The sequence below is a fragment of the Salvelinus alpinus genome, chromosome 5 (assembly GCF_045679555.1).
Source record: "Salvelinus alpinus chromosome 5, SLU_Salpinus.1, whole genome shotgun sequence".
NCBI lineage: Eukaryota > Metazoa > Chordata > Actinopteri > Salmoniformes > Salmonidae > Salvelinus > Salvelinus alpinus.
In genome coordinates this window covers 35,512,302-35,538,672 of record NC_092090.1, presented here as the reverse complement: position 1 = coordinate 35,538,672, position 26,371 = coordinate 35,512,302, and the positions used below count along the sequence as shown (strand labels likewise).

General features: G+C 45.9%; 1 protein-coding gene across 26 annotated transcripts in view; it reads right to left on the bottom strand.

Moving 5' to 3' along the window:
- Positions 1 to 26,371, bottom strand: part of LOC139576009 (CUGBP Elav-like family member 4) — a 178,188-nt gene that overhangs the window by 17,716 nt on the left and 134,101 nt on the right. For 2 of the 26 annotated variants that reach the window (XM_071401567.1, XM_071401569.1), the window contains exons 5-12: positions 25,032 to 25,111; positions 17,459 to 17,647; positions 16,757 to 16,904; positions 9,885 to 10,067; positions 9,018 to 9,080; positions 8,415 to 8,495; positions 6,797 to 6,964; positions 1,938 to 2,087 (exon numbers count right to left, since the gene is read on the bottom strand). In XM_071401567.1, the coding sequence (XP_071257668.1) occupies positions 1,960 to 2,087; positions 6,797 to 6,964; positions 8,415 to 8,495; positions 9,018 to 9,080; positions 9,885 to 10,067; positions 16,757 to 16,904; positions 17,459 to 17,647; positions 25,032 to 25,111 (1,040 nt within the window). In that variant the 3' untranslated portion in view covers positions 1,938 to 1,959. The remainder of the gene's footprint in view (positions 1 to 1,937; positions 2,088 to 6,796; positions 6,965 to 8,414; positions 8,496 to 9,017; positions 9,081 to 9,884; positions 10,068 to 16,756; positions 16,905 to 17,458; positions 17,648 to 25,031; positions 25,112 to 26,371) is intronic. The other 24 variants (XM_071401584.1, XM_071401586.1, XM_071401589.1 and 21 more) reach the window with 19 other exon arrangements.

Sequence of the window (26,371 nt, the reverse complement as noted above, 5' to 3'; positions counted from 1 at the left end):
GCAGCAATCAAAAAGGCATCCATTTACTGCACTTCACAAGCTGCCAAAAATATATTAAAAAGAGGGCGAAAATAGAGATAGAGATATAAAAAGGACTCGACGCCACGTCATGCAACGCACGCAGTCACAGTCCTGCAACATGACGTCATCCAAAATAAAATGACACCATGGGTTCAACTTACAGGTGTGGGAACTGGGAACGTGTCCCCGTGACTGGTGGCTACTGGTTGGCTACACAACGACCATGGAGAGGCCATCTCATGTTATGATTGGCCGGTTGGCAGGTTGGGTTGGTTGCAAAACAAAAGAAGAAGAGAAGCGGTGGAATTCCTTTTTTTATTTTTTTTATCAAGTGGTAAATATTATGTAGACTTTACTTTCCCATTTATTCCATCCTCTCTCTCTCAACATCTCTGGCTGACAAACCAAATGAAGGGAGGTTATTACTGTCCAAATGAAAAAGTCAACAAATCAACAAATACAATGGAAATATAGAGATAAAAATGGAACCTTCAAAAATAAATAAAATAATGGCCTTTATTTTTCTTTTTGAAGCAGTTCTGAGAGGCTTTTCAGTCAGAGAACATTTATAGGGTAAAAGACTAGAGTGCTGCACTGTATTCACAAAGATAAGACCAGGCCAAATGGCATGTTTTACATCTCAAACTAACACAGTCACACTCTAAATAATTGGATTTTGTCCATGCATTGTATGCTATGATGTTGGTATGTACATTGAGTACCTTTAGTCATTTATAAATTCTTTAAGACCCAGAAATTGTCGGCAGAATTACTGAGTTAGTAGAAGAGTGGAGAAGAATGGTCTTTTTAAATCATAAGTTTGAGGTTATTACGTTGGTAATACAAAACTTTCAGTCAATCTCTAAATATCATTTATAGATGATTTATCCTCTTTTAAAGTATCTACACCTACATCTAAGGGCATATTTCTGGCTCCAAAATGATGTATTACATTTTGTGTGCTTTTCAGTGAAATTGGTCTCACATTCAATTTATTTACCCCCAAAACAAATCAAGAAACAACGTAAAATCTCACACAGGTAGAGCCTGGACTGGACCTGACAGGAGAGTACATGGGATGAACAGTGAACACGACACACTTACAGACAATGTGTTGCTCTAACAATGAGAAGAATACACACATACTGAGCAGTTAGAACGGCAGGAGACCAAACCCATACAGACTTACCCCCATCATCTCACACACACACACACACACACACACACACACACACACACACACACACACACACACACACACACACACACACACACACACACACACACACACACACACACACACACACACACACACACACACACACACACACACACACACACACACAAATGGCTGTTGTTAGAGACACACTGAGGATGTCATAATGACTAGCCTGTCCTCATCATTGTTCAGGACATTCTCCACTTGTCCCTCATCAACGTGTTACATCAAAGTCATTCCTCCTCTCTTCTCCTCTCCTCAGGCAGTCTGCTCAGACAGCCTCCTTTCAATTAGTGCTACATGTCTTTATTCAAATGCTATCTGACAAGAAATGAAGGTAGCATTTATCATTTCCATTACACATTATACTGTATATGCCATTATTGCAATCCCTTGTAAAGGCCATTGTAAAACATACAAATATGATTTACAAATTGTTCATGGAAATATACAATGGAAACACATGTACTGGTCTTATGTTGCAATGATGTGTAGTCTAACGTATACAACCAAAATAACATGTTTTAGGTATGCAGTAGCCCTCATCGTGCGATTGGAGTTTAGCTGGGGGGAGTCAGACATGTCAGCCCACTGCCCCTCCTACTCTCTCCTCATTGGCCAGCACCCTGAGAGGCTGTCTGCCATTCAACCCTGGCTCTGGGCATGAATGTGGGTATAGCATGGCGTCTGCTCTTACCTGGATGTGGACGGCAGAGGGGTCAGTAAGGTCGGTTGGCATCCTTTGGCCGCTTCAGCTGCACCTTCAGCCGCTTCATGCCTATCTGAAAACCATTCATGGCCTGGATAGCCCCCTGGGCACTGGACGGGTTATCGAAGCTCACAAAGCCTGGGACACAAAGAAGGAGGGAGAGAGAGAGAGAGACAGAGTGAAGGAGAGATGGGGAGAGGCGGAGAAAGAAATAATGAAAAGGGGAAGAAAGAGAGAGACCCCTTTTTAGCTTCCAACAATGCAACAACAATGGGTCTTAATTTTCTCTATTCAGGAGGTAAATTGAAATTCCCTGAAATAAAAACATGATTACACAAAATAACGAAATGGTTAATGACATAGATATCAAAAAGCTCCTAATTGAAGAGTGTTAGAAGTCAGAGGGTGTAATTTGAACAACGGAGTAGCAGATGAGATGAAAAGGAGTGTCACGCTGCGTGTGAGGTTTTGTTTTCTGTGTGTTTGAGAATCTGACAGAGAATATCTGTGTGTATGAGCGTTGGTCTGTACAGATGTAGGATCTTAATTTGATCACCCTGTTTCAGGAGAACTGCAATGCAGGAATTGTAAAACTTGTATTGTATTTAAGGTTTAAAAGGCTTCTGAAGTTTGTAATTTCCACTTTGAAATTTCAGAAATGATATTCCCTTACGAAAAATGTATCAACCCCTACAAAAATGTCTATTAATTATAATCCACATAATAATTCACATTTCCTGCAGCTGCAGGATTATTTTCCTGCTGTAGCAAACTGGTTCAAATTAAGATCCTACATCTGTACGTCTCTAAGCATAGCAAGGTGGAAGTGAAAGTGTATGTTTGTGTGTGTGTGTATAGTAAGAGGAGCAGGGTTGGAGCATGGTGCCAGGTTCAGGGCGGGGCGTACTGGGTGTAGGTGTGGGAAGGTGGAGGGTGCCATGAGTAGAGGTGTCTCTCTCCTGCCTGTGAGTAAAGGTGTCAGTCTCCTCTCCTCTCTCCTGCCTGTGAGTAAAGGTGTCAGTCTCCTCTCCTCTCCCCTGCCTGTGAGTAAAGGTGTCAGCCTCTCCTCTCCCCTGCCTGTGAGTAAAGGTGTCAGCCTCTCCTCTCCCCTGCCTGTGAATAGAGGTGCCAGCCTCTCCTCTCCCCTGCCTGTGAGTAAAGGTGTCAGCCTCTCCTCTCCCCTGCCTGTGAGTAAAGGTGTCAGCCTCTCCTCTCCCCTGCCTGTGAATAAAGGTGCCATCCTCTCCTCTCCCCTGCCTGTGAATAGAGGTGTCAGCCTCTCCTCTCCCCTGCCTGTGAATAAAGGTGCCAGCCTCTCCTCTCCCCTGCCTGTGAATAGAGGTGTCAGCCTCTCCTCTCCCCTGCCTGTGAATAGAGGTGCCAGCCTCTCCTCTCCCCTGCCTGTGAATAGAGGTGTCAGCCTCTCCTCTCCCCTGCCTGTGAATAGAGGTGCCAGCCTCTCCTCTCCCCTGCCTGTGAATAGAGGTGTCAGCCTCTCCTCTCCCCTGCCTGTGAATAGAGGTGTCAGCCTCTCCTCTCCCCTGCCTGTGAATAGAGGTGCCAGCCTCTCCTCTCCCCTGCCTGTGAATAGAGGTGTCAGCCTCTCCTCTCCCCTTTCTGTGAATAGAGGTGCCAGCCTCTCCTCTCCCCTGCCTGTGAATAGAGGTGTCAGCCTCTCCTCTCCCCTGCCTGTGAATAGAGGTGTCAGCCTCTCCTCTCCCCTTTCTGTGAATAGAGGTGCCAGCCTCTCCTCTCCCCTGCCTGTGAATAGAGGTGCCAGCCTCTCCTCTCCCCTGCCTGTGAATAGAGGTGTCAGCCTCTCCTCTCCCCTGCCTGTGAATAGAGGTGCCAGCCTCTCCTCTCCCCTGCCTGTGAATAGAGGTGCCAGCCTCTCCTCTCCCCTGCCTGTGAATAGAGGTGTCAGCCTCTCCTCTCCCCTGCCTGTGAATAGAGGTGTCAGCCTCTCCTCTCCCCTGCCTGTGAATAGAGGTGCCAGCCTCTCCTCTCCCCTGCCTGTGAATAGAGGTGTCAGCCTCTCCTCTCCCCTGCCTGTGAATAGAGGTGTCAGCCTCTCCTCTCCCCTGCCTGTGAATAGAGGTGCCAGCCTCTCCTCTCCCCTGCCTGTGAATAGAGGTGCCAGCCTCTCCTCTCCCCTGCCTGTGAATAGAGGTGCCAGCCTCTCCTCTCCCCTGCCCTGCATGTACTCTGAGTTATCACCTGGGTGTTGGGGCGGAATGAGCTTTCCACACTAGGACTCCTGCCTGCTCTTATCAGACACCTCCGTGATTGACGGCCTGAATTTTCCGCTTGCCAGCTGATTTGATCACGTTGCTATGGGTCCAGTTTAATTTTGAGGGAGAGGGCAGGCTTTTTTCAGGTGGGGAGAGATAAGGCTCCTGCTTTTACAAACCCTTTAAACAAACTGAGCAGGGAAGGGCCTGTCAGACAGCAGCGATCCCCCTCACATCCCGCTCTCATCAATCTCAACCTTGCATTTACATCCCAACCCCAAAAGGTGATTGTCAGGAAGGGGAAAAGGGGGAAGAAGAAGATGGTGAAGAAAGAGAGGACAAAGAAAAGAGCAGACTAGAAGCGTGGTAAATCCTGGCCCCCTTTACACCATGTAAATCAGTCAGCTGCCAGGTTTATTATGATGTTTTATACAGCACTGTACACTTCAGAAGGACTAGCAGCACTTGACTGGGACACATTCATTGCACAGCACAATGTAAAACACCCCAAACAGCCTTTATGAGAGGAGATGGAATACTGTCATGTATGAATCATCATTTCATGTTCCCTCGCAGCTCGTCAGCTGAGAAAACGATGTTCATTCCTCCGTAAAATCATTGTAGGGTATTACGGACAAGATTTTGATTTGCAGGTGAGAGTGGAGTACTGACAAAGACCACAGTCTTATCATTCTACAGCTCTGCATGACTCTTGGGTGCGGTGACTTAGTGTCTAAGCTGTAGGGATCTGCACAGCTAGATGCTGACGGACGTTGTGAAACGTCTTGAAGGGGACTGCTCCTACTTTAAGCCAACCAAACAATGGAGTGCTGCTTGCTGTTCTTCTAAAAACAGAGGATCATCTATTTCAATGGTAAGTGTTAGTCTGCGAGTGTGTATGCAGTGCTTTCAGAGGACCTTCTAAAATCAATTTTTTGCTCCACTAATACCACTTAGAGAGGTGAGTTTTGATCATCCTTAAATGTCAATATTGAGTAACTAAACATGGAGGATTAAAATAACAGGGTATCCCAACAGACCCCAGACTAAGACCTTGAAACAGCCAGAAACTCAACATCCCACTCTAAAGCCAGTCTTTTAAGATCTCGCTGTGCTTTTACTCAACAAACTCATTTGGGTCAGCTGGTCGTTCAGTGACGGATCCACCATCTTCGTCAGCTGCACATCTGTTATTCTGAAGATGATAATTAACACCAACAGCTAACAATTACCAGAGAGGATGTCAATGTATGCTCAATTGCCATGGAATCGGTCTTAATGTGTATGGAATGTTGTGTTTGGAACACTCTTTTTCACTTTGACGATGTCACTTTTTAAACTGTGACTTTGCCTCATCTCAGTAAGTCAATGACTACCCTGGATTCCATAATGATGACATTGGCTCATTGCCTATTGTCAATCACTGAGAATCATAAGGCGTGTGCGCACACGCACACACACACACACACACACACACACACACACACACACACACACACACACACACACACACACACACACACACACTACGCATGTATATGTCTGTGCACATGCATTGTGTGTATGTGTGTGTTGCATCTAATGTGCATCGGAATATTTCATCTCCCATTTTGAACTGAATAGGGATCAAATTGCTTCCCCTGTTGCTGCAGGAGAGTAATCATTTTGTTCACTTAATGCATAGCATCTTCTGTCTAATTTGTTAATGTCTCTCACAAGAGCCCCGGGGCTCAGACTATAAAAAGGAAGGAGAAAAAATGAGAGGTTAAATGATTGTTTTTCAGCCAAGATCTTAATTAATAGCTGCATGGGAAAATAATGGTGAGATGCGTGAGGTCACAGCCTCTTTGTTCTTCCTCATAGAGTAGTGATAGACATGCTATTCTCATACTAGACAGCCCATATAGGAGGCCAGTGGTCCGTTTCTGCAGTCCAGCTCCTCATCTCGTGGGTGCTGCTGTCTAGGGCTCAAACAGGTCTATTATTATCTCCTGAAGATCACAGAGTCCACCTGCACATCCTCTACCACCACCCAGTCTCATCCCTACAGGCTGTGTGGGAGGAAGGTGTTGGATAGGAGGCTGGAAGGCTGGGTCTCTAGGGGCTATCTATGGAGGCTGGGAGGCTGGGTCTCTAGGGGCTATCTATGGAGGCTGGGGAACCATGGTTTTATAGTATGTTTGTTGAAGGTGAAACGCTAATAGTCAGAAGGGCTTATGGTGACTATATTCCCCTTTACTGCATGTCTAGCTACATGGTAAGAGGCATGTACTTGAACTTGGGGAGCTGTGGGCTTAAGCTGGAGGTAGTTAGAAACAAATCGCCCCTCCTCCACTCTCACCCGCTCCCAGTGTCTCATAAGCATCTGCTGATGAGTTGAACTTAAGGAGCGAAGCACCCATCCCCCTCTCTTCTCCTCCCTGCTCACTCGCATGTAACGCCACTTTTAAAATGTTAATTGCAACTTGATTAGGATAGACACAGGGAATAAAGGAAAATACAACTAAATGCAGAATCCAAAGTGGCACATGAGAAGATTGCCAAACATCACAATCGACTTCTCATCCGATTCTTTTTTTTCTCAACAGAGATGACAGCTTTGACACACTGACTCACCAAAACATTTGCTTTGATTGGTCGCCCGGTCCACGAAGACTTTGGCGGAGATGACGTTGCCGAAAGGCAGGAACATTTGCATTAATTCTGCGTCTCCAAACTCCTGGGGCAGATGGTAAATAAACAGGTTGCAGCCTTCCGGCCCTGGTGGGAAATAACAACAACAAACTATAGAGGTTACATGGGGAAATAGAAGGAGAGGACAGGCAGAGCATGCATGATGACACAAGCCCAGTGTCTGCCCCAATTACTAGCTGACAGTAGGACAGGACTGACTGGCTCCCAATCTCGCTTCAGTCTACACACACACCCAGATGCCACATACTGTACATGGCCTTCTGATGAGGAGAGGAATAGACTAGAGAGAGAGAGAGAGAGAGAGAGAGAGAGAGAGAGAGAGAGAGAGAGAGAGAGAGAGAGAGAGAGAGAGAGAGAGAGAGAGAGAGAGAGAGAGAGAGAGAGAGAGAGAGAGAGAGAGAGAGAGAGAGAGAGAGAGAGAGAGAGAGAGAGAGAGAGAGAGAGAGAGAGAGAGAGAGAGAGAGAGAGAGAGAGAGAGAGAGAGAGAGAGAGAGAGAGAGAGAGAGAGAGAGAGAGAGAGAGAGAGAGAGAGAGAGAGAGAGAGAGAGAGAGATGTGGGCTGCTTGGTGGGCTGTGCTAGCGGCTGCATGGATTGTTCCCTGTCTCATTGCTCGGGGATGATAGCATGACGAGATGAGTCTGTGGCTGGTGAGAAGGCTGATAAGAGGCTGCTGCTGACTGACTCTCCCTGGCCCAGATAGAGGACACACACAGTATGATAGAGAGCTGTGGTTTTACAGTCTGAGCTTGTGGCTTTATTCTGCCTGTTTGTTAGTTTAGGTGTGTCTCATGAAATGGGGGCTCCTGGAGGCTGCAGACTGGGGTAGGCAGACTGGGAGACCAGCCAACAGCCAGAGAGGGAAGGATTCAGATCTGAGTCAGAGACAGGCCAGTGGGGCTGACACACTGTCAGGAGGAGGAGCTACTCTGTGGCTTAAGTATAGCAGTCACGTAACCCTAATGCAAGCTTCCTTTAACTCAAGGATGGGGGCAGGTAGACCACAATTCTTGGCAAAACACACTGCAATAGAATTATTCCTCTTATGCAATGTTACAACATTTAGAGTAATTTCTGATTTTCCACGTTGACTAATAATCATATTCATAACCATCACATGCTGTACAATAACATAAATTAATAACTATATCTGACAAAAGAGTGATTTACCATTACAGCATATCCTACGCTTATTACATTTAATGCTGTGGTACTAACACTAAACTAGGAATGTTAATAAATGATTTTGCATGCAGCTAATTCATCTAATGAATATTTATAACATCTTAAACACATTGTAATGGACTGATTAACCAGTCGAACACTGCGAGTTTGAATTAGTCCAGTTTTTGAATAATGACAGAGTAACTTTTCCATCTTGCTGCCTGCTAATGTTAAACTCCTTTAAATGAAGCTCTCTTTTTCTCCCATTTTCCAGCCCAGTGTTTCCTCTCCCTGGCTAATTCAACGCAGCCGTACATTACAATATAACATGGTAATTATCACCTTTTTTCTTGGGTGGTCGCTCCCGCTAGCTCTTACCTTCTCTCTGTTGCTGGGGGATGATGGCGGGTTGCTGGGGGAACGCTTGACTGATTGGTGCATATGCGGCAGGGTAGGCTGCTGTTGCAAAGAGAAGGAGAAGAGCCAGAGTGGGATGTTACATCTCCATTTGCAACAACTTAAATCATGATTCTATTGTTCACGTCCTCCAGACATTGAAAAAATAAATTGCATTATGGCTTGGAGCCCGAGCTAATTTTCATTGTGGCTCACTACACAAAGGGAATGCACTGTCTAAACAGGGACATATTCAATACAGGAATGAGAGTCTATTCCTATCCTGATAGATGGTTAAAGAAGAGAGGTCTTAGTGTCTGTCTATCTATATCACGATCATGTAGAGGGGTGTCTGGAACACAGTTCTTAGGGTACTTTTGGAATTAAGATTTTTGTGTGGGTGTATAATCAAGTCCACTGGAAATCCGTTCAAATCCTAATGTAAAGTTTCCTAATCCTGGAGAAAATTGGCCAGTCCTCTGGGCTATCTTTAGCAGCCATAGTGTCTGCTAGAGTGACAGAGAGGGAGAGAGGGAGAGAGGGAGAGAAAGAGATGGAGGGGAGGAGTGAGGAGAGGGAGGTCACCTGCGTAGTGCTGCACACCGGCGTAAGCCTGCTGGAGAGAGTCAGTCACCGTAGGGCTCTGTGCTGTAGAGAGAGAAAGAGAGAGCGACAGAGAGAGAGAGAGAGGGAGAGAGAGAGAGAGAGAGAAAGAGAGAGAGAGAGGGAGAGAGAGAAAGAGAGAGCGACAGAGGGAGAGAGGGAGAGAGAGAGAGAGAGAGGGGGAGAGAGAGAGAGAGAGAGAAAGAAATACAAGAGAGAGAGGGAGAGAGAGAGAGAGAGAGAAAGAAATACAAGAGAGAGATGGAGAGAGAGAAAGAGAGAGCGACAGAGAGAGAGAGAGAGAAATAAATACAAGAGAGAGATGGAGAGAGAGAAAGAGAGGGAGAGAGAGACAGAGGGTGGAGTCACACATAGATTCGAGTTGTCATATTTCACAGTTCTTCAAAATTTCTGTTCGCCCCCCAGATGTTTGCATCAAATATTAACAACATGCCAAAAAACTGCTTTGTGGTTCATTATCACTGCAGCTGCCTTACATAATGCATCAAGGAGTCAAGTGCATGATGATGTGTCAGTTGTTCAGGAATCATCAGGAGCATACAGCATTAAGAAGCTTTTTAGGCTCATCATATTAACCATAATGCACTGATGGATGCATTGACTCGCTCATCATGAAAGCTCAGCTTGCTTTTCTTAAACCATCTTTAAACTCATAATTGACTCTCACAACCACCGTCACACTCCTATACTGATTGCGGTATGGCAGTCACCTAAGACTATCTTGCCAGGTCTCCCTCGACAAAAATATCATACAGTATATAATGGTTTTATCCTAGTTAAGAAAAGGCTACATGTCAAAAGAATGAAACTGCTGTTAGATTGGCTCACCTGAGTAGAGGTGAATCCCATTGGCTGTCTCACCTGGGTAGGGGTGGATCCCATTGGTGTAGATTGGCTCGTTGGTAGGCTGACCGTTGGTCTGGGGCGGGAGGGATGCGAACCCGTTGACCCCCATGGGCGCTGCTAGGCTGGGCACGGCCGTGGCATTGATACCCGGCGGCGTGCTGGTGCCTGTAAATAGAGCAACGCTGTTTCATTACTGGGACCACAGGCCATGGTGGACATGGTTCACACTCCACAGTCTGCAGCATCTCTCTGACCAGCGTCTAATTGGACACTGGGGCGGGGGCCTCTCTGTCTGTTAGTGGCCTCAGCCTCTCCCCCTGGCCACATTTCAGGTTTGTCACCTTGTCCATGCTCTCTCGTTTTGTGCCAGATGGAATATTATTCTTCTCCCTAATCCCGGTGAAGGGCATTTAAGTCATGTAGGATTACATTTGAAAGGCATTACCTGGGTGTATGTAGGCTTTGTGGATTACAGATGGCGGATGGATGCAGAGGTGACTGAGCCACTTTATTTAATTCATTTAGAGAGACGCGTGGAGCCCCTGTCTTGGGCCAGTCAGCCTACTTAGTGTCGAGCCATCAAAGCTCTTCACGACAAGGGCCAGGAAGACAGGTCAAACTCAGGTCCAGGATTATCTCCCACAAATCTTTGCTCATATATTGTATAGTCAAGGACTTTGCATTCAAAGTCATCAGATTGGCCGTGTTCCCGGAAACACACAAACAGTTGCCCGTGAGAGAGAGAGAGGGAGAGACAGAGAGAGAGAGAGAGAGAGAGAGAAAGAAAGAGAGAGAGAGAGAGAGACCTAACCCACTCTATTAAATTTCTCAAACCAGGAACATTTTACATCTGGCTAGAAATTAATAAGGAAATTATCTCAACAGAGAAAAATGTCCTCATTTGTGCTACCTATATCCCTCCAATAGAATCCACATACTTTAACGATGACAGCTTCTCCATCCTAGAGGCGGAGATCAACCATTTTCAGGCCCAGGGACATGTACTAGTCTGTGGCGACCTAAATGCCAGAAATGGACAAGAACCTGACACTCTCAGCACACAGGGGGACAAACACCTACCTGGAGGTGACAGCATTTCCTCCCCCATATGCCCCACAGACACAACTACAACAACATAACCAACAAAAACGGGTCACAAGGCCTGCAGCTCTGTCGGACGCAATCATTGGTAGGCTTCGAGGGGACTTCTATGGTAGGTACACATATAGATCATCTCTTGGCAGTAGTACTGTAGAATACATTATCAGTGACCTTAACCCAAAATCTCTCAGCGCATTCACAGTCAGTCCACTGACACCCCTATCAGATCACAGCAAAGTCACACTCTACATGAACAGAGCTATGTTCAATCATGAGGCATCAAAGCCAAAGGAACTGAATAATATTAATAAATGCTATAGAAGGAAGGAAAGTAGTGTTGAAATTTTCCAAAAAACAATTAGGCAACAACAAATTCAATCCCTTCTAGACAATTTCCTGGACAAAATGTTTCACTGTAATAGTGAAGGTGTAAACTTGGCAGTAGAAAACCTAAACAGTATATTTGACCTCTCAGCTTCCCTATCAAATCTAAAGAATTCAAGCAGACAACCTAAGAAAATTAACAACAATGACAAATGGTTTGATGAAGAATGCAAAAACCTAAGAAAGAAATGGAGAAACCTATCCAACCAAAAACATCGAGACCCTTAAAACCTGAGCCTTCCCTATGGTGAATCACTAAAACAATACAGAAATACACTACGGAAAAATAAGGAACAGCACGTCAGAAATCAGCTCAATGTAATTGAAGAATCCATAGAATCTAACCACTCCTGGGAAAATTGGAAACAACACAAAGAGTTATCCATCCAAAACAGAGATGTATGGATAAACCACTTCTCCAATCTTTTTGGCTCTATAACAAAGAACAAACAGCAAAAACATATACATGATCAAATACAAATATTAGAATCAACTATTAAAGACTACCAGAACCCACTGGACTCTCCAATTACATTGAATGAACTACAGGACAAAATACAAACCCTCCAACACAAAAAGGCCTGTGGGGTTGATGGTATCCTAAATGAAATGATAAAATATACAGACCACAAATTCCAATTGGCTTTAACATCATCCTCAGCTCTGGCATCTTCCCCAATATTTGGAACCAAGGACTGATCACCCCAATTCACAAAAGTGGAGACAAATTTGACCCCAATAACTACTGTGGGATATGTGTCAACAGCAACCTTGGGAAAATCCTCTGCAATATAATTAACAGCAGACTCATACATTTCCTCAGCGAAAACAATGTACTGAGAAAATGTCAAATTGGCTTTTTACCAAATTACCGTACGACAGACCACGTATTCACATTATAAAATCCATGTACACAAACAACAAGTGTGCTGTTAAAATTGGCAAAAGACACACACATTTCTTTCCACAAGGCCGTGGGATGAGACAGGGATGCAGCTTAAGCCCCACCCTCTTCAACATATATATCAAGGAATTGGCTATGGCACTAGAACAGTCTGCAGCACCCGGCCTCACCCTACTAGAATCTGAAGTCAAATGTCTACTATTTGCTGATGATCTGGTTCTTCTGTCCCCAACCAAGGAGGGCCTACAGCAGCACCTAGATCTTCTGCACAGATTCTGTCAGACCTGGGCCCTGACAGTAAATCCCAGTAAGACAAAAATAATGGTGTTCCAAAAAAGGTCCAGTTGCCAGGACTACGAATACAAATTCCATCTAGACATCGTTGCCCTAAGGCACACAAAACAACTATACATACCTCGGCCAAAACATCAGTGCCACAGGTAACTTCCACAAAGCTATGAACGATCTGAGAGACAAGGCAAGAAGGGCCTTCTATGCCATGAAAAGGACCATAAAATTCGACATACAAATTAGGATCTGTCAAAAAATACTTGACTCGGTCCTCCCGGGTGGCGCAGTGGTCTAAGGCTCTGCATGTGCTAGCTGTGCCACTAGAGACTCTGGGTTTGAGCCCAGGCTCTGTCGCAGCCGGCCGCGACCGGGAGGCCCATGGGGCGGCGCACAATTGGCCCAGCGTCGTCCGGGTTAGGGAGGGTTTGGCAGGCAGGGATATCCTTGTCTCATCGCGCACTAGCGACTCCTGTGGCGGGCCAGGCGCAGTGCACGCTGACCAGGTCGCTAGGTGTACGGTGTTTCCTCTGACACATTGGTGCGGCTGGCTTCCGGGTTGGATACGCGCTGTGTTAAGAAGCAGTGCGGCTTGGTTGGGTTGTGTTTTGGAGGACGCATGGCTCTTGACCTTCGTCTCTCCCGAGTCCGTGCGGGAGTTGTAGCGATGAGACAAGACAGTAACTACGGATACCACTAAATTGGGGAGAAAAAGGGGGTAAAAAATATATACTTGACTCAGTTATAGAACCCATTGCCCTTTATGGTTGTGAGGTCTGTGGTCCACTCACCAACCAAGAATTCACAAAATGGGACAAACACCAAATTGAGACTGCATGCAAAATTCTGCAAAAATATCCTCAGTGTACAACGTAAAACACCAAATAATGCATGCAGAGCAGAATTAGGCCGATACCCGCTAATTATCAAAATCCAGAAAAGAGTCGTTAAATTCTACAACCACCTAAAAGGAAGCGATTCCCAAACCTTCCATAACAAAGTCATCACCTACAGAGAAATGAACCTGGAGAAGAGCCCCCTAAGCAAGCTGGTCCTGGGGCTCTGTTCACAAACACAAACAGACCCCACAGAGCCCCAGGACAGCAACACAATTAGACCCAACCAAAGCATGAGAAATCAAAAATAGAATTACTTGACACATTGGAAAGAATTTACAAAAAAACAGAGCAAACTAAAAGGCTATTTGGTACCTGACCACTGTGACTGACCCTAAATCAAGGAAATATTTGACTATGTACAGAATTAGTGAGCATAGGCTTGCTACTGAGAAAGGCCGCTTGTCACGCCCTGACCGTAGAGATCCTTTTTATGTCTCTATTTTGGTTGTTCAGGGCGTGAGTTTGGGTGGGCATTCTATGTCTGGTGTTCTATGTTGCCCTTGTTTTGTATTTCTGTGTGTTTGGCCTGGTATGGTTCTCAATCAGAGGCAGCTGATAGCGACGCATAGCGACGCTATGAGGAGTTGGCTCGAGGAGAAGTGCACGAGAGGCAGCCCCAGAATTTTTTGGGGGGGGAACACGGGGAGATTGGCGGAGTCAGGTAGGAGACCTGAGCTAACTCCCCGTGCTTACCGTGGCGAGCGTCGTACTGGTCAGGCACCGTGCTATGCAGTGGAGCGCACGGTGTCTCCAGTACGTGTTCATAGCCTGGTGCGGTACATCGCAGCTCCTCGCATCTGCCGGGCTAGAGTGGGCATCGAGCCAGGAGAGATGATGCCGGCTCAGCGCATCTGGTCTCCAGTGCATCTCCTCGGCCCGGGTTATCCTTCACCAGCTTTGCGCACTGTGTCTCCAGTGCGTCTGCACAGCCCAGTGCGTCCTGTGCCTGCGCCCGCAGGTGCAGGGCCAAAGTCACCATACAGCCAGGACGAGTTGTGCAGGCTTTTTTCTCGAGACCTCCAGTGTGCCTCCACGGCCCAGTGTATCCGGTGCCTCGGCCAAGGACAAGGCCTCCTGCATGTCTCCCCAGCCTGGTGAGTCCTGTGCCTGTGCTAAGCTCTAACCCTCCTGCATGTCTCTCCAGCCTGGTGAGTCCTGTGCCTTCTCCCAGAGCCAGGCCTCCTGTGTGTCTCTCCATTCCAGTGATGATCCATGGCAAGAAGCCTCCAGTGATGATCCATGGCACGAAGCCTCCAGTGATGATCCATGGCACGAAGCCTCCAGTGATAATCCAAGGTACGAAGCCTCCAGTGATGATCCATGGCAAGAAGCCTCCAGTGATAATCCATGGCACGAAACCTCCAGTGAGGAGTTATGGCACGAGGCCTCCAATGAAGGACGTCAGTCTGGAGCCTCCAGCAACGCCTTCTAGTCCAGAGCCTCCAGCGTCGCCCCCTAGTCCGGAGCCTCCAGCGACGCCCCCTAGTCCGGAGCCTCCAGCGACGCCCTCTAGTACGGAGCCTCCAGTGACGGGCTTCAGTCAGGAGCAGCCAGAGTCTCCCTCCTGTCCGGAGCAGCCAGAGTCTCCCTCCTGTCCGGAGCAGCCAGAGTCTCCCTCCTGTCCGGAGCAGCCAGAGTCGCCCTCCTGTCCGGAGCAGCCAGAGTCGCCCTCCTGTCCGGAGCAGCCAGAGTCGTCCTCCTGTCCGGGGCCCGCTGCGAGGGTCCCCGGTCCAGGGTCGGAGGTAAGGGTCCCCACTCCAGAGGTGCCACCTAAGTGGGCCAAGACTAAGGTGGAGCGGGGTCCACGTCCCGCACCAGAGCCGCCACCGCGGTGAAATGCCCACCCAGACCCTCCCCTATAGGTTCAGGTTTTGCGGCCGGAGTCCGCACCTTTGGGGGGGGGGTACTGCCACGCCCTGACCGTAGAGATCCTTTTTATGTCTCTATTTTGATTGGTCAGGGTGTGAGTTTGGGTGGGCATTCTATGTCTGGTGTTCTATGTTGTCCTTGTTTTGTATTTCTGTGTGTTTGGCCTGGTATGGTTCTCAATCAGAGGCAGCTGTCTATCGTTGTCTCTGATTGAGAATCATACTTAGGTAGCCTGTTCCCACCTGTGTTGGTGGGTGATTGTTTTCTGTTTAGTGTATGTTACCTTGCAGAACTGTTCGTTTATCGTTTTTGTTGTTTTGTTCTAGTATTCGTACTCATTAAAAGGAATTATGAATACTTACCACGCTGCACCTTGGTCTTCTCCTTCTCCTCTATACGACGATCGTTACACCGCTGAAGGCACGCCTGGCTCTCAAGAGAAGACAGGCTTTGTGCACACTGCCCACAAAATTAGATGGAAACTGAGCTGCACTTCCTAACCTCCTGCCAAATATATGACCATATTAGAGACACATATTTTCCTCGGATTACACAGACCCACAAAGAATTCGAAAACAAATCCAATTTTTATAAACTCCCATATCTATTGTGTGAAATACCACAGTGTGCCATCACAGCGGAAAGATTTGTGACCTGTTGCCAGAAGAAAAGGGCAACCAGTGAAGAACAAACACCACTGTAAATACAACCCATATATATGTTGATTTATATTCCCTTCTGTACTTTAACTATTCGCACATCATAACACTGTATATAGACAAAATATGACATTAGAAATGTCTGTATTCTTTTGGAACTTTTGTGAGTGTAATTTTTTATTGTTTATTTTACTTTTGTTTATTATCTATTTCACTTAATTGAAATGAATTGAAATTAAATTGAGAGAGAGAGATGGAGGGAGAGAGAGAGACTGGGAGAGAGAGAGATGGAGGGAGGGAGAGAGACTGGAAGAGAGAGAGAGAGAGAGTGAGAGAGACAGAGAAAAAGAGAGAGGCCCTACACTGTGGCGGCCAATGAGGGCCGGAGGATGTCATACATCATAACCCATCATGCCTGACTCACAACACGTCTTCTCTATCTTACTTTAGGGCCCTCTGTCACTCTGGCAATGTCATCTCTAACTTCACCACTACCAAAAGGGCACACTATTTTTTCTCTAGAATTCAGCACTACCGAAAGGCAGACTGTTTTTCTGTCCCTTTTAAAATGAGACAGACATGAAAAGAAACCTGATAACGTCTAAAGTAATGTACTAACAGCCAGAGCAGAATACATTACATTAGCACGGCTTGTACAAGGCTCACTAATGAATATGGTGAAGTATTACAGGCACGTAGGAGGGAGGGTTGGGTAAGAACGGGAGTCCAGTCCTGACTGTGTATTTGTACCTGAGGAGGGTGTCATTGGGGCAGCCACCAGACCGTTGATGTTGAAAGCTGCCATTTGCTGCATTTGTGCCGCAGCGATGGCTGCCATGGGGTTCAGATACGAGTTCTGGGTCGCCGCCATTAGCGCTGCTTGCTGTTGCATCATCTGCTGTGGCATTGAAGAGAGAGGAAGGGTGGGCGAGGGAAAGAGGAGGGAGAGGGAGGCAGTGGGAGAGAGAGAGAGAGAGAGGGAGGGAGACGGTGAGAGGGGGGAAAGGGAGACGGGGAGAGAGAGAGGCAGGGTGAAATCGCCGCAGGACAAGGGGCATGTTTACTTTCACATCACTGTTTGCTTGGCCATGTTGTTGAATAGACAGGTCTCTGTTGCCCTGGAGCCCTGCTAATTAACAGTACTGCTGCTTTACTGGGCTGCTGCTCATTACAAACAACAGATAACGCAATATAATGAGATGAAGCTAGAGAGCTGACAGACAGACAGACAGACAGACAGACAGACAGTCAGACAGTCAGCCTGCTTTACTGTGTGTGAGTGGGTGATTCTCACCTGCCAGGGCGAGCTGTTAGTTACAGTGTAAGTGCAAACTCTACAGTTTCCAAACTTGAGGAGATGTTAACTTCAGGTGTGAACGTAGATAGACAGAGTGTGTATAGCAAGCTATCAGGAGGAGCCGTGACTCGCATGCGCAGAGTGTAAAAGCTCACCGTCTCCTCCCCCGTGGAGCCGAGACTTACAGCGTGAGAGTAGGCGCCATAGGCCCCAAACTGGATGGTCATGGGGCTGAAGATGCCGAGCTGGCCCGCCATCTGATGCATCCTACGCAGGGTCCGCTCCTTGTCCGTGTCGGCAAACTTCACCACCAGGCTGGAGGACGCCCCCTGGGGATACGCACACTGCAATCAGTCAAGACAACACTCATCTCAGCAATGGACAGACACACACCACACTCAGTAAAGACACGTACCTCAATGACTACGCACACACACACCTCAACCCAGGACACCACACCTACTCATACACACACCATACTGAGTCATGACCACACACACTACATCAGACACACACACTACACAACACCAGACACACACCACACAACACCAGACACACACCACACAAGGTCTGAGCGGACTATTGCATATTAGTGCATATTTTAAATGACTCCAATCTGAGCTGTGTAGAGACAGTGGGAATAGTAGATGATCTGTGGATTTAGTGAACTTTAGACTACTAGTGTACACACTGAGTGGACAAAACATTAAGAACACCTTTCCATGACATAGACCAGATGAATCCAGGTAAAAGCTATGATCCCTTATTGATGTCACTTGTTAAACCCACTTCAATCAGTGTAGATGAAGGGGAGGAGACAGGTTAAAGAAGGATTTTTAAGCCTTGAGACGATTGAGACATGGATTGTGTGTGTGTGCCACTCAGAAGGTGAATGGGCAAGACAAAAGATGTAAGTGCCTTTGAACAGGGTATGTTAGTAGGTGCCAGGTGCACCGGTTTGTGTCAAGAACTCCAACACTGCTGTTTTTTCACACTCAACAGTTTCCCGTGTGTATCAAGAATGATCCACCACCCAAAGGACATCCAGACAACTTGACACAACTGTGGGAAGCATTGGAGTTAACATGGGCCACCATCCCTGTAGAACGCTTTCGACACATTGTGTAGTCCACGTCCCGACGAATTGAGGCTGTTCTGCAACTCAATATTAGGAGGGTGTTCCTAATGTTTGTTATACTCAGTGTACATTGGAGTGAACCGTGATCCTTAGTGTGGTCCCAGAGGAGTCCCAGTCCCCCTCCCACCGCTCAACTGAATACGATACTCCATAATGAGGTCTGACTGGAGCCTTTGGCATGCACAGGGAGAAGTATTGACTAATGACAGTGCCTTATGGCAGATATAGTGCTGTATTGATGTCTGTGCTACTGAGTTTGGATCCAATTAAATAATTTGAGAGACATAGACCAGAGTCAGTTCTTCATATGACGTCCAGGGAAAGGAGAGGAGAGGAGAGAGGAGAGAGGAGAGAGGAGAGGAGGCTGCCAGACAGGCAGAGAGACAGACACAGAAAGCCTCAGACACTGTCAAGAGGCCCAGATCCTATTTAATTCCAGCCAGTGCACGCTGCGTTGAGAGAGAGAGATACCCAGGAACTGCTGCTGCGGTTGCACCCAGGAAAGGACAGAAGGACACAGGCAGCCAGGGGGAAGTCAGAATGTGATTAGCCAGATCATAAAAGCAAAGACACGGGGAGAGAAAAGGACTCCATAATCATAACTTGTATTCATCTTTCATATAATGTGTCATCTTGACAGGGTCAGCACAAATGCCTGCTTTGATTTGTATTTTGATTACAATATTTCCTTGCACGGTACAAATCGAAAAGAGATGGAAACTACAGGGAGACAGAGAGAGATGAGGACTAGTGTGTGTGTGTGTGTGTGTGTGTGTGTGTGTGTGTGTGCGTGCCTGTGTGTGTGTGTCAACAGCCAGAATGTAACCTCTACTGGGTCTCAAAAGAAAAAGGATGGAACCCAGCCCAAGCAACTCTCCAGTGGTGCTTGAAGGGGATCTGCCTCAAAAAGCAAAACAGAACAAACACAAAGTCCCCCTTACAAACAAAGAAACAAACAAACTGCCTCACGTGGTGAATGCGAATGCAGTGAGTGTTGAGCCCATCCACCAATAGTGGTGTGTGTGTCTCCTGCACTGTGCTGTAGAGGCTGGGTGGGTGTCGGGAGGGGTGTCAGCCTGCACCCTGGGGGGACAGTGTGTGTCATATTGGATTCTTCCTGTCAGAGGAGCCAGCCCTCTTCAGCCCTGCACCTGCCAGCCAGCGCCTCACCTCAGGCCAAGGGGGACTCATCTGGTTCTGTTCCCAAGATGCCATTTCAATTAGCTGAATCAATATGGCGGAGTGCCGTTTTAATGGTACACTGTTTTGTCCTTTCTAATTTCATTTCATTTCCTTCCCACCTCCTGACCTTTCACTGTTCTTTCCCTATCTTCTGCTGGGGCTGGTGGAGGGACCGGACTGTCGGTTTTAATGAGGTCTGCGCTGAGCAAACATATCCCTCCAGCGCCTCTCCGACCGGCCGCACAGCGCCTCTGCGCTGCCCCCCGCTTCCCACTTTTCCTTTAGCAGAGCGAGGGGCTGGCACTTAGATCACATTCATTTTCTGCTTTATGTAGCTGTGTATTCCTTTATCTATTTATAACCATTTTTCATTAACCATTCTTCATTTATTCATGAAGAAGGCATTGTGAGCAGCAAGAAGAAGGCTTGGGAGGGGAGCGCTCCGGGCAGCCTCTACTCAAAGCACTGTGACTCAGGACTCACTGACCCAAGCTAGGCTGGGCTGGTTTCTCTCTGCCTGCATAGTGCAGAGCAGAATAGAGTATCAGGGAGCAAGATACAGTCTGCAGAGCCAGCCTAAAGTAGTACTGCAACACTACCACAGCTGCTATTCACTATGGTGCTGGAGAGAGAACAAACTGTGCTGGGCTTAGAATCTCATACTTTCAAAAAAATCCCCTAAATCAGAATTGACTCTTCACTCTATCTAAAAATATCTAGTGTCAGAACAAAGGATTTCATACCTTCTACTTCCTGTTATTCTACCTGATACATCCTGACTGGATCTCCAGCCCGATCTCTAGGAGAGACAGGGGACTTCAGAGGAAGAATTCACTCGAGGGGTTCAGAGGACTTCATCCATCTGAAAAGAACTGGGAATAATTCAGCCACTAGATGCAAAGCAGCTTCTCTCTCTCTCTCTCTCTCTCTCTCTCTCTCTCTCTCTCTCTCTCTCTCTCTCTCTCTCTCTCTCTCTCTCTCTCTCTCTCTCTCTCTCTGTCTCTCTCTCTCCCCCATCTCCATCTCTCTCCTTCCTCTCTCTATTCTCTGTCTCTCTCTATTCTCTGTCTCTCTCCCAGCAGAAAATCAAAACCTGACAAACAAACAAAAATAATAACCTCCAACGGCATGACTCCTATCTCGAAAAAAAAAAAATGAATTCAGTGAATTTGATAAGGGGCAACAGGGAGCCTTCACTTTTGATGGGTACAGCTGAGGAATTTGTCACAGGTTCAATAACTAATCTAATTTTGAGAACAAAACACTTGACTTGTGAAAAACTCACATTGGATGTTGTTTATGGGACAAAACGAAGAAGAAAAAAAGAAGGAAACGTAATTGAGGGATTAGAAATAAGCTACAAGAGTGAAACGCCATTCTGTTTTTGTCTGCTCATAGCCCTGATATGAAGACACTGGTGTAAAGTGGGTACTATACAGACATGTAAACACAAACTCAGACTTTATCCTCAGCAGAAGCTTATGACGACAAAATACGGGAAATAATGTGTGGAAGCCTGTCTTAACAGAATACTCATGACAAACCATTACTTTACTATCATAATGGCAACCACGTAGACTGTTTTTAAAAGAAAATTACTTCTGAAATTCTATGTTTATCTGTAATCATTCAACTTCTATACTTCATGGACAGGGCAAAAATTCCAGTCTCCTCAATATGATGTCAAAACAGGGAATGCTTTGTAAGGTGTTGCACTAAAAGAGTCCTCGAAACCCTGGTTCAGTGACATTATTGGGCTCCATCCTTGCTGAAAGGTTTAAACCCAAAGCCGTAAATGAGATAATCAAATTGAAGATAACAAGTTTGTCCAGTAATTGGATGAGGCTTCCATGTGGGCCTCCAGTTCAACTCCAGTTGAACCGGTCTCTCCACATCCCCGTGGGCCTGATGGGAGGTATGTGTCTCATTAGTCTGTCTGTCTTTTTGTCTGCATTGGACCGTACTGTCCACCAGTGACATGGCAACATGACCTACCCATGACACTCACCCACTTTAACAATGCACACAAACACACCATTAAAATACACACACAGTGTAAGCGATCTCAAGCAATAAAAGTGCATCTTCTCGTACTTGTATCTGTGTTAGAAATTCTATCATGCTTTCATCCAGCGTAGGAGAGAGAGAGAGAGACAGAGAGTGAGAGAGAGAGAGAGAGAGAGAGAGACAGAGAGAGACAGAGAGTGAGAGAGACAGAGACAGAGTGAGAGAGAGAGAGAGAGAGTGAGAGAGACAGAGAGTGAGAGCGACAGAGAGACAGAGAGAAAGAGCGACAGAGAGAAAGAGCGACAGAGAGAGAGAGAGAGAGAGCGAGAGAGAACGACAGAGAGAGAGAGACAGAGAGAGAGCGAGAGAGAGATAGAGACAGAGAGAGAGAGACAGAGAGAGATAGAGACAGAGAGAGAGAACGACAGAGAGAGAGAGAGAGACAGAGAGAGAGCGACAGAGAGAGAGCGACAGAGAGAGAGAGAGAGAGAGAGAGAGACAGAGAGTGAGAGAGACAGAGAGTGAGAGAGACAGAGACAGAGTGAGAGAGAGAGAGAGAGAGTGAGAGAGACAGAGAGTGAGAGCGACAGAGAGACAGAGAGAAAGAGCGACAGAGAGAAAGAGCGACAGAGAGAAAGAGCGACAGAGAGAGAGAGAGAGAACGACAGAGAGAGAGAGACAGAGAGAGAGCGAGAGAGAGATAGAGACAGAGACAGAGAGAGAGAGACAGAGACAGAGACAGAGACAGAGACAGAGACAGAGACAGAGAGAGAGACAGAGACAGAGACAGAGACAGAGACAGAGACAGAGACAGAGACAGAGACAGAGACAGAGACAGAGAGAGAGAGAGAGAGAGAGAGAGAGAGAGAGAGAGAGAGAGAGAGAGAGAGAGAGAGAGAGAGAGAGAGAGAGAGAGAGAGAGAGAGAGAGAGAGAGAGAGAGAGAGAGAGAGAGAGAGAGAGAGAGAGAGAGAGAGAGTATTATGTGTCATGCTCTCTAGCTTTGTGTTATCTCTCATTAATCTGGCTCGCCACTACCTCTCTTTCTCTCCCTTCTCTCCTCTCACACACTGTCTCACTCCTGCCAACACTAGTGAGCTCAGCAGGCCCTGTCACCGCCGGTGCGACACAGAACACGGCCATGTCTGCAATTTGCTGGGTGCTGTCTGCCCCTGGCTCTGCCATTTGAAGCCCTGCCACCTGTGTCTCCCCCTTTTTTCGTTCTCTCGCTCTCTTTTGCTCTCTCTCTCTCCACAGCCTTAATTCAACAGCTGAACCAAGAGAGCGTCGGCCTGTTTGGAGCCTGATTACCTTTTAAGTTCAATTAGGTGCACCTGCAATCTGCATCAATTAAAGGCCTGACCTGATCTATCAGCCGCTGCCCTTCGGTGGCGTCCCTCGCCCTTTCCCTTCATTACCATGGCTTTCATTACCACCCAATGTATTTTGGTCTGTGCAGGTATTATTTACGGCCGGGTGTGGCTGCCAGCTAACACAGATGCTCTAGAGTTGAACATTAAGAGAGAGCTCTTTGTGCGAGACTGGTCCAGACCCCACAGCTGGCAGTAGGTTAGAGAGCCTCTCTGGATCCTGCCTCCTGTTAGTCAGTTGTTGACGACATGTGGCACTGATATTATCCAAATGAACTGCATCCCCCTCGGTATCAAAGCCTTAGCTCGGTACTAATGGCCACCTTGCCTATTAATCTGACTGGGACTTGGACGTAGGATATAGAAGTAACAGGTGCAGGGGTAGTGGGAGAGATATGGATAATATAGATTATTAATGAGCTTTTGGATGGCTCTGGATACAACTCCGGGTCTGTTTGGGGCTCCATATGTCGCCTTGGACAGTTCATCTGCCGTGGAGCAGCTCTCAAGTGGTTTAGCTGGCTTTGGTACTGACCCTGTGTTACTGCAGGCTGGGCAGGGCAGGGGCTCAGCGCAGCAACAGACACACACCCAAAGTTAGAGTTGATGTGTTTTTTACCCCCTCCCTAAGCTTGTGACTTCTAATGCTATTGCAAAACGTGTCACACAGCATCATTAAGGGAAATATGTGTCAATTACATCAGGCTTCCAGGACACTATCCTGTTGCCAGAGAGCTTAAGTAAATATTTATAGCAAAACATCAATGGAGTGTATGAACTTAAGGTGTCTGCCAGGGACTGTGAATCTAAAATATGCATGGAGATTCTGTGTTATTCATCATCTTCCCTTAGTAAAACATATTTAATGATGGCCTTTACATGCCAGATAACAAGCATAACAACACCAATTTGTAATTACTGCAGTTTGACAGGAGTTGCAGGATATCCAATAATTAGGATGATTCCCAGCATGTTGGGTAGGAGGAGATGCTTGTGTTTAGAGAAATACAGCATGATACTGTAAAACACGTTGGTACCACTGTTTATTCTCTACTATCGTGGTCTCAAATGAATCGTCCCTACTATAAATGTAATAACTAGTCTCCTAAGACTCATAAGTTGTGCTAGTATATTGCATTTTCCAATTAAATACGCTGAAAGATAAGCTCTGGGTGAATGTTGTGTTTTTAGACGTAGGGAGAATTCATTATTGATTATTTTCCTCTACGGAAAAGTACCTCCCAATGAGCATGCACTTAATCAATTATTACACTTTTGATTTCAGATATTTTTCAGAGACGATTTCCATATTTGAACATGAAATAATTTGAATCTTGAAAAGCTGCATCATTTCTGTTGCATATTTTTCTAGGACACACATAATGTATAGTATTCATATATCATTACAAAATGATTTCTATAGATACAGACTGGTAAAAAGGTACAATAGATATGAGAGGAGATATACAGGCGTAGAATCTTAATTTGACCTGTTTCTCACAGCAGGAGTAATCCTGCAGCAACAGGAAATGTGAATTATTGTGTGGATTATAATAAACGGACAGTTTTGTAGGGGTTGATAAATTGTTAGTTACGGCAAATCAAGTCAGACATTTTAAAGTCGAAATTACAAACTTTAGAAGCCTTTTGAAACCTTGAATACACTACAAGTTTGCATTCCCTGCTGTGCATGACATTTCCTGCAACAGGGTGAGCAAATTACGATCTGAAAACTGATCCAATAATATATACAGCATAATCAATGACAAGACATCTATGCTGCACATACATACAGTTGTGAAACGTTGGATGCTGACTGTGTGATTATTTCGTGAACATTAATAAATGCTAAGAAAGTCTAGGTGAAAGTTTTATGTGTGAATGTATTATTTGAATGCTTTAGGAAGGGCGGCTATGCCGTCAATGTTCTATACAGTATGTGTGAATACCCATTCTGTATACTGTATGAGTACTAGTATCTTATCGAAGCCGTGTGTGTGTGTGTGTGTGTGGGTAACACGGTTATACTCACTGGCATGGTCTGTCCGCCGTGCAGGCTGTTGATGGCCGCCTGTGCTTCTGCGTGGCTGGAGAACTTGACAAAGGCACAGCCTGCACACACGCGCGCCCAGACCGACAGACAGTCAGGGAGGGAGGGAAAAGAAAGAGAGAGAGAGAGAGAGAGAGAGAGAGAGAGAGAGAGAGAGAGAGAGAGAGAGAGAGAGAGAGAGAGAGAGAGAGAGAGAGAGAGAGAGAGAGAGAGAGAGAGAGAGAGAGAGAGAGAGAGAGAGAGAGAGAGAGAGAGAGAGAGAGAGAGAGAGAGAGAGAGAGAGAGAGAGAGAGAGAGAGAGAGAGAGAGAGAGAGAGAGAGAGAGAGAGAGAGAGAGAGAGAGAGAGAGAGAGAGAGAGAGAGAGAGAGAGAGAGAGAGAGAGAGAGAGAGAGAGCAGACAAAAACATTCATTACCATTATTTTCATGTTATCTAGTTTGTTAATGTATTCTGCCATTTGTGTTTTCAGTGCATAACTCTGAATAAATCATTCTAATTGTAGTGTAGGCGTTAGCTGCCTGGAACATCCTGTCCCTCGCCCATTTCTAATTCCACCCCTCAATGCCGGAGCACAGGACCAAACAGCATTTACTACCAAGCATTGGTTGTGATTATTAATCTGTTTAATATTTACACATTGTGATCTGTGTGCAGTTTATCATAAAACAGATTATGATGACAAAGGCAGAGTATTATAATCTGCCTTTCTGCCAGTATCTTTGCTTGTGTATAATTTTTTACGAAGGGCTTTGCTCAAGGGGCATTCAAATCATCTTAAATCTGTTGCCTGGCTTATGCAAAAATCTACAGGAACAAACCAAAAAACTGAAGGTAACATTCTTGGGGTTTTCAATTAATTAACTTCTGATTTCGATCAACATAATATGATCAACGTATAAAAATGTATGCCCATGAATAAAACAGAAAGCCACAAATATGTAGCTATTCCAAGGGTAAATTGTCGTAACATATTCTGATCTATCAAAATATACATGTTTATTGAGGGAGAGATAATAAAACAGAAAAAACTATGCAAAATAAAGAAAGTGTTCTACTGTTTTAAAGTGTTGTGCCGTTTAAAAGTGTTGTACTGTATAAAAGTGTTGTACTTAATAAAAGTGTTGTACCGTTGTACTGTATAAAAGGGTTGTACTGTATAAAAGCATTATACTGTATAAAAGTGCTATACTGTATAAAAGTGTAGAACTGTTTAAAAGTGTTGTACCGTTTAAAAGTGTTGTACTGTATAAAAGTGTTGTACTTAATAAAAGTGTTGTACCGTTGTACTGTATAAAAGGGTTGTACTGTATAAAAGCATTATA